This window comes from Cryptomeria japonica, chromosome 7 (genome assembly GCF_030272615.1).
Source record: "Cryptomeria japonica chromosome 7, Sugi_1.0, whole genome shotgun sequence".
NCBI classification, from domain to species: domain Eukaryota; kingdom Viridiplantae; phylum Streptophyta; class Pinopsida; order Cupressales; family Cupressaceae; genus Cryptomeria; species Cryptomeria japonica.
The window spans coordinates 652616069-652631252 of NC_081411.1; the positions used below are offsets into that span (position 1 = coordinate 652616069).

The window sequence follows — 15184 nt, forward strand, 5'->3', positions numbered from 1 at the left end:
TTAACTAGGGAGGACACATTTCATGTTAGAGAAAACATCACAACTCATCCATTGATTGTGAAGAGAAGAAACATCACACCATAGTGATATTCAGAGATATGGTTCAACAATGAATATCAAGTCTCATGATACTAACCATAACTCATAGTTATCAAGTAAGGTATGTGCACTGGCATCAAGTCACATGATGCCTACCATACTGATAATGATTTCATGGCATGTCCATGAATATTATGTTCATAATGTTCACCATGAAGATCTCTATCATAATTATGGTTTATTTAATGATATCAACCAACAGATATCTACCATAATGTCTCAGAGATTTATATACTATCATGACATGTCCACAGATATCAAGTCACATGATATCCATTAAGATAGTTAAATTGATAGTTGTAAGATCGTCACCTTACAATATCAATTTGAAACAAGTGTTCATTATTGAAAAGTTGTCACCCTTCAATAATGTTCATAGAAGGCCCATGAAGTCATGGAGTCACACACATGACAAATAAAAGAGTTTACACATTAAACATCTTTAAATATATTAGTATATCAGAATAAATGAGACTCTCTCTCAAAATTAAATAACATTTTCAACCATATCAAGTTTATCTCTAAAGTGTTCAATCTTGATCCTGGAGAGAGGTTTGGTAAGGATGTCTGCAATCTGATCACCTGTACTAATATAATTCAGTCGGATCACATTCCTTTCCACCATATCTCGAACATAGTGATAAGGAATCTCAATGTGTTTAGACCTGTCATGAAATACTGGTTTCATTGAAAGCTTGATGCAACTTTGATTGTCACAATAGATGACAGTAGGATTTAAGGGCTGACCAAACAGTCCTACAAGCAATTTCCTGAGCCATACAACTTCCCTTGCTCCCATGGAGGTTGCAATGTATTCAGCTTCTGTAGAACTCTGAGCAACTGAAGATTGTTTTCTACATATCCATGAGATCATTCCTGATCCTAAACTGAAGCAACATCTTGATGTGCTTTTCCTGTCAACTATGCTTCCAGTCCAATCAGAATCAGTGAATCCATGAAGGTCAAGCTCTACATGTTTATATTTCAAACCAAAACCAATAGTTCCTCGAAGATATCTCAGAATATGCTTTGCAGCAACAAGATGTATTTCCCTAGGTTCACACATGAATTGACTTAGTGCATTTACATCGTAACATATATCAAGTCTTGTGTTTACCAAATACAACAGAGATCCAATAATCTGTCTGTAGAGTGTAGGATCTGCAAACTCTGATTCTGCAGCTGTTTCCTTTAGCTTGTGCAGATTTGTCTCCATAGGTGTGGCATGGATCTACAATCCATCGTTCTGAATCTCTTGAGTATATCATGGATCTACAATCCATCGTTCTGAATCTCTTGAGTATATCAATGGTGTATTTTCCTTGATTAAGGATTATACCACTTGCCTGCTGCCAAACTTCCAATCCAAGGAAGTAGTGAAGGATCCCTAAATCTTTCATATCAAACTCAGAGGCTAATTCTTTCTTACATTGAGAAATACAATTATCCTCTGATGTGATTAGTAGATCATCAACATAAAGAATAAGAATTAATAATTCACCATTGATTACCTTGTAGTAGAGATTTGGATCTGCTTCAGTCTTGGAAAACCCTAATTCCAAGAGATAGTGATCAATTCTTTTATACCATGCTTTGGGGCCCTGTTTTAGTCCATAAAGAGCTTTCTTTAATCTGCAGACATGTGATTCAGCCTTCTGAATCACAAAACCTTTTGGTTGCTCCAAATAAACTTCTTCAATCTTACCATTCAGAAAAGTAGTCTTGACATCCATTTGATGGACTTTCCATCCTTTAGATGCTGCAATAGCCAGAACTGCTCGGACATAAGTGTTTTAGGGAACAAGAGCAAATGTCTCTTCATAGTTAGTACCTTCTTTCTGTGAAAAACCTCTGGCAACAAACCTTGTTTTGTGCTTCTCAATGCTGCCATCTGCTGCATGTTTGATTTTGAAGAGCCATTTAGATGATATCACAGATTTGCCTTTAGGCCTAGGCACAATATCCCAGACATCATTTTCTAGAATTGACTGATATTCTTCTGACATAACATCTTTCCAAACTTGATGCTTGAGCGCATCTCCAACACAGGAAGGTTCTGCATCAATGATCTCACTCATCAAGGCAGTATAACTGGAAAATAGGTTAGGTCTCTTACTTTCTCTGAAGGTCCCCTTTGGAGCAGCATAATTTTCAGCTTCTTGAAGCATTTTTTTAGCCCAAAGTGGTCTCTTCCGAGTTTCGAGATAATGTTCTTCTAAAGGTAAGCCTTGAACTTCATGCTCAACGTCTTCAGGGGTCTCCCTCTAAATCTCAGGGGTGGAATCCTCATCCAAGCTTGTAGGGGGATCTTGGTGTTCTAATTCATTAGAGCTTTTGGACCTCTTGAATGCTATGTCTTCCTCAAAGATGACATCTCTACTTAGTTCAATTTGCCTTTGACCAGGTATGTATACTCTGTAGGCTTTAGAGGTTTCACTGTACCCAACAAAAACTCCTTTCTTTCTAGAAGGTTCTAACTTTGACCTTTTTTCTTTGGGGAAATGAATATAGACTGGACACCCAAAGATCCGGAAATGACTTATGTCGGGTTTGTTACCAGTAAAGGCTTCTTCAGAGGTGCTCACGAAATCCAGTGACGTGTCGAGATGCTCCGTTGTCAATCACCCATGTGTTAGAACTGGGGGTGACTTGACTAGAGAGGGCTTAGTAGAAGACTAGCTTCTCAGAATCACTCCATTTCTTAATTTCTGCCATTGAAGCTTGTTGCTTGATCCTATCTGAGCACTTCATTGCATAGTGCCCATATTTGTCACATCTGAAACATTGTACTTCAGAAATGTCTCTCTTCTTCTTTGATTTTCTTTGAAGACCTCTTCCCATTTGAGTTGTTGTCCCTATTTCTCTTAAAGTTGTTCTTCTTTCCTTTCTTGTAGGAATTAGAGTTTAGAACTTGAATGTCTTCATTACCATTGTTTTGTTTTATTCCTCTTGTGACAAGTCAAGATTCCTCTTGAATGCAATCGATTTTCAATCTATCAAACTTATGAAATTTAGAACGAGCACTGATTCCTTGAATGAACGATTCCCATGAGGTAGGAAGTCCATTTAGGGCCATCATAGCAAGTTCTTTGTTGTCTACTAGATGTCCAATAGTGGATAGCTGATCCCTAAGCTCAGTGATCCTCAAGAAATAGGATGTAACTGTTTCTCCTTTATTCATCTTTATATGGTGTAGTTTATTCTTTAGGGTGAGAGCCCTGCTAGTGTTGTTGATTTCATAAATGTCAGCTAGTGCTTTGAACATCTGAAAGGCCGTCTCATATTTAGAAATAACTAGCACAATGTGGTCTCTCACTGAATCCACAATTATCTTAAGAGCCTTCTCACTATCCTTGCTCCACTAAATTTTCTCTGTATCATTAGAGGGTTCAGGAATTTCACTTTTGACATGGGAGTCAATTTTATTTTCTTTCAAAACAAGCATGATCCTAAATTTCCAAGATACAAAATTTGATGCTCCATCTAATCGATCTTCAAACCTAACTCCGGTTGCCATTAGGATTATAGGAATGTGATCTAGTAAGAGCCTGGTGAAAGTCTATGAGATCGTTTACAAAATTTTAATATGATCTTCCTTAACTTCGCTCTGATACCATGTTAAGTTCTTTCTAAATTCTGTGATCAAATAGGAGAGATGGAAATATGACCTGAATTATGTATCTTGACTGCTGTAGTGTGATTTTAAGGATGCACCACACTTATCGATTTCGGTGTATGCATCCTCCTCAATGTAAGTATGTTATATAAGTAGATGAGGGGTTACGTAGTGAGGAGATATGTCTTCCCATGTGGGAAGACACATCTCTTCCCTATGTACCTCTCACCATAGCACATAAACTAACTTCATCTACCCAATCGGAAGGAGAACGACTTGTTTAAGAATCGTTTTACCACCCGATAACCTGAATGATGTAACCGTTGGTTAACTACAATAAGTTAGCTTTGATTTATATATCATTTGTTAACGTATATGCCACTAGTTAACATATTAGCATATGTAATCTAATTAATATATATATCGAAATCATGAAATAGCACGACCGATGTTACAAAATTAACACAATCTCCCTTGTTCAAGTGAACTTGTAAAAAAAGACATGGGCATAAGACTTAATGTTGCATGCATACCTATATTTGGTAATCATAATCATGGCACATGAAAGGGAGATGGCTAAAAACCTATATAAAACATAATGGATGTTTGTTTCCATGAAAAATCCAAACCACAGTTTATGGTTCATGTTATGGGACAATGACTGAGGATTGATTAGAAAACAATTATCCCACCAGCCCTCAATGAAAGATGCAAAACAGTCCTTTTTACACAATGATGTGTTTGGGGTACTGTTGGTGTTTGTTTTATCATCTACCAAACATTAGAATAAGATACCCAAAGGTATTCTATCGTCTCCTGAAAAATCACTACTGATTCCAAGGTCTATATGTGCGAACAAGCGACTTTAATGAAATAGCTTCTTGGGTAGTGTATGCTGAAAATCTCAAGGGGGACTTACGTTATCAAGTGTCGTTCAAGCTTCTGGACTTAGATAGATTTATCAATTTTAGGCTCTTTTTTTTTTGATTTTCGAGATTTAGACTTTCATAAAGGAAAAAAGAAATAGGGTTCAAGAAAGCTGATCTAAACCTACGAATTTGGGATACGGTATTAACTAGGTGTTCTCGGGAAACCACACTTTGCTTCGCCACACTGAGGACAACTACACAAAGCGGGTGCAATCTTCAACGGGCTGTGCTTATGATCGAAATGTTGGCATGCACAAAGGATAGGCTCAGACTAACTTTGCACAATGAAATGGAAATCATCTATTCACCAAAAGTATGAGCAGAGATACACCATCAATTAACACTTATCAAATCCTTCATTCAATTTTAGCAACATGAAAGCAAATTTAAATTAACTTTAACTAATGTTTTGAGGAAATTGAAACCATGCTAATCACTCAAACAACAGAGATTACAAAGCCTTAAGAGAAAGCGCACATGCAATATATTATTTGAAAATATGACCTTCATGCAACAATATGTCAAAAACCTCACACTCTCCAAATGAGAGGAGGTAGCCTTATATAGTTTTTCAGAAATCAATGAACGACTGAGATCAAACAGTGATCAAGGGCCCAGATTGAAAGTTATAAACCCTAATTAGGGTTTCCCAGAACTCTATGAGTTTGAATGAATGAGAACATGACAAGTGGCACAGTTGCCATTCTCACTAAAGTATGCGTCTAGTTTCCTTTTCGCATAAATCAGGTTCATTGAATTTGGGCATGTTGACTTGGAGCAATCTGATTGGTCGGAAGATGACGAGGCGCCACCGCAGCGTGAGTCAGTCCTAATCTTGTTAAGGCGGTGCAAGAGCAGGTACGAGAGCTGGATCAACTCCTTGGGGCGACAATGGATGTTGCTCTCTTCCTTGAATCTGTACTTCAATGTGATCAGCAATCGCTTCCTCCTCTTCAAGGATAAAGCACATTCGACACCAGTCAAGATAATTTCTTTTCACTTCCCACGCCAAGCTGTACAATTCTGTGATAACGTGTTCTTGTTCGTTGTTGAAACTCAAGTCTGGCTGTAGTACTGGTTCAGGATCTCTTCCTGGTTCAGGAGGAACGATTAGCAGGCCCATCTCTTACCCCATGTTAGTGGACTGGAAAGAAAATTGTCAGATTTCCCTAAGAACTTGCTTGTGAATGGCCAAAATCCTTTGTCTCTCTAGATTTTCCTTAATCACAGCCTCTATTCGTTGGCTCTTTTCTTCCTCCTTAGTGATAACGTGACTCACTTGTCTGAATTGAGAATAATTTACTTTCGATGTCCAAGCAAGTGTTCGTAATTGATCTGCAATATATGATTGATTTAGTCCTTGTTCAAGTTGTTCAAGAGGCAGATCGAATGGGAATTCATGCGGCAATACCATGTTGCATCATATCTACTATCCAGAATAGGTAACTTCAGTTGTTCAAGACTTGATAGTGATCAAGTTCTCCTTCTAGTGCCATTTTACGTTGGTGCGTGGGAGGAGGGTAAAGAAAAAGTTGTGGACAACTTCTGCAAATACAAATTCGAGTTCAGCTGTTCAAGACTTGATAATGAAAAGCCCTCCTTCTAGCGCCATTTTATGTTTCATGTTTACTTTATATGCCTTCCTCCTAGGGCGGACTTTTGAAAGACTACCAAGAGGGCGGAGTTTTAGACACATGTTTCAAGGGCAGAATTTGAAGACACCTCCATCATAATGCTAGGGCAGACTTTTGAAAGACCACCACTTGGGCGGACTTTTGGTCTCTCTCCATAGGGCGGAGTTGTAAAATTCCCTAGCTAGGATTTGATAGCAATCAGTTTTATAACCAGGACATAGCAGAAGATTGTTTGTGCAGCACAACCAATGGTCGAAATAACATCTTATCCAGTATTTTCTTTATTTGGAGTCTTCCTTATTTGCATTGATTCTAAATCTATTTTAGTAATCACTGTTAAATATAGCAAACTAGAACAGTCATTACAGATATGGATATCAGTTTATTCCTTCAGAGAACAGGGATGAGAATTATTTTCATAATGCACCCGGTTGGGTATTGATGTCCGTTGATTAAGACTTACGTTGATTCACCAAAGTGTATAATGCCTGTACAGCGTCGGGTCTGAAACTCTGCATTTTCTCTGTTTGCAACACCACGAGGTCCTCCATGCGATATCCATTTCCTCCACACCGTGATGATGACAAATTCTTCATCCCCCGATAACAGCCGACACCACCTTTATGCAATAAGGGCAATCCTTCCGCGTCACTACCCGATATCAGGTTACAAAGGCACACTGGGACATCTTACGCGGTTGCAATGTTTTCGGATTGCAGAGGCACTGGCGATAGTGTATGTGATGCCGCGAATACTTTCGCGATTCCACTGTTCTATTTGCAGTATTACGCACACCCTTGTCAAACACCTGGGATCACCGATGAACTTCACTCTGTTTCAAGTAAAATTGATTCTTCTCCAAAATCGTGAGACCAATAGGTCAGTCGAAGACTGACGAAAGGCAATTTAACTCTGAAATGTGTGTTAACACACGCTGGATTCAAATCTTTTCTTCTACGCATACCCTTCCATTTGACGCCATTCTTTTATTTACCAAAAGTTGGTTTTATTTCCCGTAATAGTTAAGAACTATTAAGTGGATAGTTACGGTGTTTAATAAAATGCTTTATATAATATTAATTATTTATATTAATGAATGGGAAGTTAATATAAAATAATTAATATTGTTTAACGTTTGACAACATTTATTAGGGGACATTACAGGATTTTAGACACATGCTTCAAGGGCGGACTTTTGATCACCTTGATACCTTTGGCACATGAAGGCGGACTTTATGAGCCTTAGGCACCACTTATCATGACTCTTTGCCAGGGCGGACTTTTATAGACATCATGACTCTTTGCTAGGGCAGACTTTTCTTCATCAAGCATGGTGGACTTTTAAGACCATCTAAGGCGGACTTTCATGACTCTTTGCATAGGGCGGAGTTTCATAGACATCATGATTCTTTGCCAAGGCGGACTTTTGGAAGGGCGGACTTTTAGACTTGGTATCAGGGCGGAGTTTATCATGTTCACTTCCCAAGGCGAAGTTTGTAGGCTTCACCATCGTCAACACCTTGGGCGGACTTTTCATCACCTGCCATAACACTCACCATCAATCATTAGCTAGACTTAGAAAATATTTGGAAAAACTTTAAAATTCTACAATTTCTTGAATTTTAACCAGATTAACTTGAAATTTGAAATCCATACTCAGGCAAACCATCTAAAGCATCATGACCCCTAAAATGTAGGAACTTAGCTTTTTAGGTCAAAACTTGGAAATTCTTGATCGTGATCGAAGCAGGTCAGTGGTATTAGTGCAAACCCTAGGTCCCCACTCCGAAAAAGCAAAAAGCAGACATCCCTAAAAAATAGGGAAAACTTTCTAAAAATAGCCATACCGAGGATCGGCCTAAAAATGCCAAAAACGAAACTTCCTAAATAATAGGAAAAAGCAAAAAAGGAAACTTTCTAAAAATAGAAAGTTGTTCAAATTCGTTCAAATCAATTGCGTTCTTCGTCCTTTGGCCTTTCTAGGCACTTTGACAGTGTCCGGACTTTGTTATCACCTGGCTTGCAAAAACTGACTTTCAATCCTTTAGACTCAAACTGTTCAAAACTAACAAACTGAAGCGGAAGGCCACAAGACACTAACAAAAACCCTAGAAAGCAAGAAAAAGGGAGGGTCTCCATTTGCAATGGGGGCGATGTGTGAAAAAAAGGTCACAACAGGTACCTAAGTTCTACCCTTGCTCAAGTCCACATGAACTTTTAGTTGATTTTTTTGAGGCTAATTGTTTCCTTATCAACCAATTAATTGAATGTCCAAAAGTGAGATTGAAGAGTTGACTCAAACCAATTATTGAAAGCATAATCAAATCCTTCTACTTGATTCTCTCCATGTCCTCTCGAAAGGAATGTTTCAGTTTGTGCAACTGTCTACCCTTAACTCTATACCAAGAATTAAGCTCTCCAAATCACTCTGGAAGTTGTATTCAAAAGCGGAAAACAACCAGGACATTCTCTGGATCAAAGGATCAAACTTTCCAATGCCAGTAACACGGATACACTTCTTTGATGGGAAAAATCTAATATACCAATCACCAACCAATTCAGTTCCCGAATTTCCAATTTAAAGTTGAGGAGGATAGCAGCTTCAGAACCTTCAGTCAAATGATCAGGTAGGTGAAATTTAATAACAAGGATGACATAGCTGATTTCCTCAATCTACCTTCCATGCATTGTATTTGTGGTGTGGTTATTGCAAAGTTTTAAAGTAGTATGCATATTCAAACCTCATTTTGGACTTATTTGTTGGTTTTGACATATATACCCTATGAAGGCCAAGGAATAAGAAAACTGAATTTGGTCTGACACAACAATTCTGTAAGAAATTATCCTATTCTGATGCCCTCCTATTGTGACCATCACATTTTTCATCTTCTCTCTTCTGAGGTTGTCCAAATTATTCTAATTTCCCATTTTTCTGCTTGGTCACCTTGAGAGAGAGATGTGAAATACAGTACAATGATTGGACATGGTGTCATTTTGAGATAGGGTGTGAAAATACACAAAAAGGGTAGGGCCATAATATAATGTGCAAAGTTGGAAGTTTTTGTACTCCCAATTTTATGAACTGTTTGCACTTTAGCCTCACTCACTATAATGTCTCGTTCAGGAATTGGCACATTTGTTCCCTGGAGAATGATCACTTATTCAAGAGTGAGATGCATGGTCATTACCTTTAATGTAAAGAACAGATTAGATTTTGTATGCGATCTGAGTTGCTGAGCTTTCTGTGTTCCTCAACTTTAAATTTTCCTCTTCTATTAACAGTTAAGGTTTTTATCATTTTTCTCAGCTTGCTCCATCTTGACTCATACAAGTTTGGACATGCTCTTTTAATCCCTTATGATATACAGTCCTGTTTCTTCATCCTTATATTGAATATTTGCATGCATATGACAACACTTTGTTATAAAATTTGGAGCAAACTACTTCAAATGAATAAATGCATGAAGTTATTCTTGTGCAGATGCTTGCATGATTTATTTAAGATATGTGTTTTGCTTCTTATAAGTTGCTTCATGCGTAGAATAACACAATAGGGTAGATGGAATTAGCTTTGAAGCAGTGGCCAATCGCAGGCTTTTCCCTTTCTCTGATATATTGAAGCAGTGAGCCACTAGTTAGTTAGGAGTTGCCAGTTGCCACACTTTAAACAGTAATAATAATAGCTCTTCTCACTGCCTATAATTCATCTTTACATTTATTCAAGCGCAATGAGTATATAAGAGCATATCTGTAGATAGATTTAGATATCAACACTTCCCCATGCATGGGTGGGGCCACCTAAATATGTCAGTTCACTACAAACATGTGGGAAGATAGCTAGGAAAAGCTTGTTGAGTGCCTGGGATGGGCACTTTTCCTACCAAATGTACAGGTGGTGCCAAACCAACTTTTTCCTAAACATTCATTGGGGTATGGTGGAGGATTGAGTAAGGCGAGCTTGAAACTCCTATTTTGAAAGGCTTCCTTTGAACCATATATCTTCAAAGCAAATGTGTCTGAGGGCTTGTGAAGAGACAAATTTGTGTTCCACAGTTAGCACTAATTTCTATGATCTCATCCACCTAGAAAAGATGGTTTCTTGAACCCAACCTCTGTAATTGCTCATCTTCATAAGACAGTTGAGCTGCTAGTGCTGTGTCTACCCACTCTTAGTTGCCCATCTTCATACTATAGTTGAGCTACAAGTGCCATGTCTACTCATTCCAAGTCCATTTCTTTGAGATCACAAGATTACATAGTTGAGTTGCAATTGGAGGCACTCTTCCAATTGCATTATATAATACTAGGTGAGGTGTGATCATTATCTACTGCTTGCTCTGATCTGTTCATTGTGTGCCTCTGTCTTGGGGCAAGGCACACGTGGTTACTGGAAAATTTGTTCAGTATGGGTGGGAAGTGATTGATAAGTTTGGCTGGAATGGTTAAGAGAGGGACAGAATGCTTTTTCCCATATGCAAAATGGATCATTTTGAGATCGATTGTGGAAACTAAGGAAAGAGAGGTTAAGCCTTGTTAGAGAAGCAAATGGTCTAGGATTAGAAGGTGACCAGAATAAAAATGTTCAAAGGTAGGCAACTCTCTTTTGGGACTTATGAAATAAATGATGCAGCAATCTGCAAATTCTGCAATTGGTTTAATATCGTCAATCTACTTGGTTAAAGTTGTTGACCTGCGAGTGTGTCTACCCATGAGTGAAGTAGTTTACCCTTGAATGAAATGTATGATCTTTCTGACGACTTCTAAAATGTGGATTTTTCTTTCATTCATTGTATTCCTAGCCCAGGCAGGATGAGATGCAGCATCTGTGAAAGAAGAGGAAGAGTAAGAAGCAGCAGGCAAGGAAAAACTAGAAGCAGTAGCTAGGGGCAGGTCTAAAATTTTGTTTCTTTCTGTAATAAGAATCTGCTTGTATCAAACAATAGAGCTGTACAAGTAGTTGAGCTCATTCCTAATGACCCCCTTTTAATCAAGGTTCTTGGTGTGATGGAATGCATAGACCAATCCATTTAGTGGGTTTAGAGAGTTAGGTTATTTTGTTGGTCTCAGGTTTCAGCTGTAGCTGAAGGAACTCACCTGCAGATTTTAGCTAAAATGATCCTTGTTGACTCTTTTATATTCTCCCCCATTCTCACTTAGCAAGAAGTGTGTCATTCAATTCGTATTGAAATGTTGGGTATCCATCTATCTCTATCTGCATCTACCCATGTCTGTGTATACATCTCTATCTTTATCTATCCATGCTTGTGTCTATTATTATTACTTTATACTTATTTTATAAGACTGCAAACACCTCCAAAACTTTCTAGTGAAAGTTTTCTTTAAAATTTTAAGCATTCAGAGTCCTACTCATTCACTGATTCCCCCGGGTGATGCTTGTGGAACAGGTACAGATGAACTATCTTTCTACTAAAGCAACCAAGGGTCTTAAACTGGTAATAGGTAGATAAATCTCGTTCTTTAAGACCATTTTAGAACTTTTAGAAGGCTGCCTAAGCCGAAATTTTCATAATTTAACCATTGACAGCTTTGTTGAATTTTCCATTACAGCCCTTTTGAATAAAGGTTGCTGCCATTCCCTAGTCAATCCTTAATAATAAAAGACTTACTAATGATGATCACATCACTAGACACTTGGTATATCAAGATAGATTTTATCTAGCAATGTAACATTTATCTCAGTCAATTGAAATTGGGTTATGGATAAATGAAGTTATCTATCTTTATAACTTTTTTTTTCATGAACTTTTACTCTGGAATTACTCTTACAAGGTTAATTCCTTGATCTTAAGATTACCAACTAAATACCTGGCTTACATTGTTTGCAGAATTATGAGAATGTAGAAGAATACATATGCAAAGCATACAAGGGAACTCTGCCTCAGGCTTGTGGAAATCTCTTGAAAAGCCTGTCTTCTGCAAATGCAGAAGGAAAGGGGGATGGTAATAGGTACTGCATGAAGGATACTCTAGTAAGCTCAATTTAGAACCCTCACTTGCAGAAATGAGAAAGATACATGTTACATTTGTGTTCCCTTTACAAGAAGGATTTGTTTTATCTATGCTATGCACATCTTGAACAATTTTAATCAAACAGATGTGCTATGTGGTATATGCTTTGCCGTAATTGAAAACGGGAAGGTTGTACCTGAACAAAGAACCATTCACAGAGACTAAACTTTGTAAATTATACATGTTCTCTTTTCATAATAATTGGCAAAGTCAATAAAAATATTTATCTAAATTAAAAAAAACTGTCAATTTAATGTCCATCGGTTCACCTTAGCTACAGTATTTTTAATTTTCAACTGTCAAAGGGTTCTAGTTGTATCATTTATCATAAGAATTAAAGACATAGGAAAATAGTCTATAACATAAAATGTTTGGAAACTTTCCGTGACTAACATATGGGCAAAATAAAATTGAAGTCATGTTAAGGGAAATATTGAATGGAATGCTGTCACAAAATTGACATGACAGATTGGATAGGTTGTCAAATTTGAAGCACACAAATTTTTTAAAAGAGTTGAGTTGGTTAGTGTAAGGCTCAAATGCAAATCCACAATTGTTGCTAGTTCAAGGGATCTGATGACCCAGGGATTGTACCTATTGCAGGAAACAACAGTGGAAGCCCAACAAAAGGGTTGATTTTATATTATTGCGGCACATAAGACATCCAACCTTGCAATCCTTATAAATTTTAAAATATATTGCACCTCATTTTTGCTTCCAGTATAAATGTAATAAGTAATTTTTCCTGGTTGTATTCCTTTGAAATTGCTGCCATTAAAATGGTTCTCAGGTTGAGTTATGAATTATGTCACATGGTATAGGAATATTTAATAAAACAGTGAAATTTAGATTTCAAGGTCATTCAAAACATTTACTTGGAGTGTTTAGGAGTCTAGGATTGCAGAGGTGAAATGTTGATACTTGATACTACTAATAAAAACAAGCTTACATAAGAAAGCTCAATGTGATGAGAATTATAAAATTTGAAGAGGGAAAAATCTATGTAAAATTCTAAAATGCCAAAAAAAGAAAACAAAACAAAAGCTGCAAAGCAGCTTTGTCTCTGCCTAGGACTACACAAGTGGTTTGCAGAATGGAGATAGATTGAATGGTTTGAAGGAGGGCAAGTTGTATGCTAGTCCCTCAAATTGTATGAACAAGTTGAGAATATAGATGAATTGATTTTATAGTGAGTGAAGTAGTTTTGTTAAAAGCACTCAACAACTCTCAGTTTATTTGCAAAAATGACTAATTAATAGTAAAGGTAGCCTGACAAGTGTGAATTGAACTCGGCGGTGCCATTGAACATGTTTACAAGCAGGGTAAAAAATATGGCTCCAAGATATAAGTTTGCATCTTCTTTGTTTCTCCTTTGCTTTCATGTTCTCAAGAACACTATAATTGCAAAATATTCTAGACAAATAATCTGCATAATCAAGCAGCTTCCATGAGGCCTGTTTACACCAAGGATGACTCATTAGCAGTGTTAACTTCTCATTCTGTTTCTTGAAACCTAGGCAATGGCTCCTTATGACAGTTGGCTAGTTTGGAGGTCATCAATTGCTGGTGTAGTGTGATGATATCAAAACTTGGATTTATTATGTTAAGTTTGTATTTCTACAAAATTCCTCTTCTATTGTGTGAAATCAAATACTTCTTGCTCCTATGCTAGTATTCTTGTTTTCTTTGTAGATCCTCAATCTCATGGAGGGCAGAAATCAAGCAAAGCAGTGGAAACCTTAGAAAATGCGGAGGAGTCTCCTTAATCTTATGAATGCTGTACAGGAGTAAACTTAGGCAATCTGAAGGACAATCGATATTTTGAGGGCAAGGGACCATAAGCAATTTGAATGACATAGCCCAGGATAAGAAAATTTTAGCATTAGAACAGCTGATGACGCCTTGAGGAAAGCAAATGACAATGTGAAGGAGAAAGGCAGCAAGTCTGTATAAGAGGCACAATAAGCCTTGAGACCTTCAAAAGAGGCTGCAATGCATATGCTAAGCATTAAAAAGTTGTGGCCTGTAAACTTCCAGCAAATTTTCTGACATATTTTTATATTGAAAAACCAAAGTCCCTCTTCTACTAGAAGAATTTAGCATACATAAAAATTTTACAAAGAAATTATTTATGCTATTATTGAATAATTTGTAAATTAAGGTACATAAGGAGAGAATAAGTCTGGCATATTCTATTTGCAAACAAGGGTTTCAAGCCTGCAAGTGCAGCAATCTAGCAGGGGAATTATGAAGCCCACAAGCACTCTATCCCAGTGAGGGTTTGAAACCAGACGGCTGTTGGGAAAGCACCACTCCAATATACCATTATACTATGCCAGAATGTCATATTTTGTTAATGTTAAAGTGCCAGTACAAAATTAAATAAATTTCTCAATGGAGTAAAGATTACTTATCAAATCAATTGCAGAACCTTGTATTGAATTTCAAGTTTCAGTTCCAAGTTATTCTGATTGTTTAATTGTTGGGACAGAATATTTCTGTGAATGCTGGGTAACAAAGTTGTGGAGCAAAATTTATTTTTGGCAATGCATGCAGCTTAGAAACATTGTTAAACAGATTTGAGTGGCATAGTCAGGCATAATGCTTCAGAAAGGCTTGGCAATATTCTTGAGCAGAACTCTGTGGATCACTAAAAGAAACCTATGCCAGCGAAACTTATTAGCAAATTTGAGTTGAATGCTCCAAAGACCTGTGCTTAGAAGTAAATTTTTAGTTGATTTTTGTGCTACAATCCTAAATTATGCTTAGAAATTCCCAGTGACAATTTATGCAGAATGATCCAGAAAATTGTGCTTAGCAGAATCCAGTAGAATGCTCCAAAACCTATGCCTAGCAAAATTCGTTGACAGAATGCT

The 15184-nt window shown here is 37.2% G+C and overlaps 1 protein-coding gene across 6 annotated transcripts in view; it reads left to right on the top strand.

Annotated features, from left to right (window-relative positions):
- The window catches only part of LOC131071212 (gamma-interferon-responsive lysosomal thiol protein), a 131159-nt gene extending 116392 nt beyond the window's left edge, over window positions 1–14767 (top strand). The window contains exons 4-5 of one of the 6 annotated variants that reach the window (XM_058006958.2): window positions 12125–12268; window positions 13826–13954. In XM_058006958.2, coding sequence (XP_057862941.1) covers window positions 12125–12268; window positions 13826–13885 — 204 coding nt within the window. In that variant the 3' untranslated portion in view covers window positions 13886–13954. Of the gene's footprint in view, window positions 1–12124; window positions 12269–12911; window positions 12960–13825; window positions 13955–14000 lie in introns of those variants that run through there. The other 5 variants (XM_058006954.2, XM_058006955.2, XM_058006960.2 and 2 more) reach the window with 5 other exon arrangements.
- The last annotated feature ends 417 nt before the right edge of the window (window positions 14768–15184 follow it).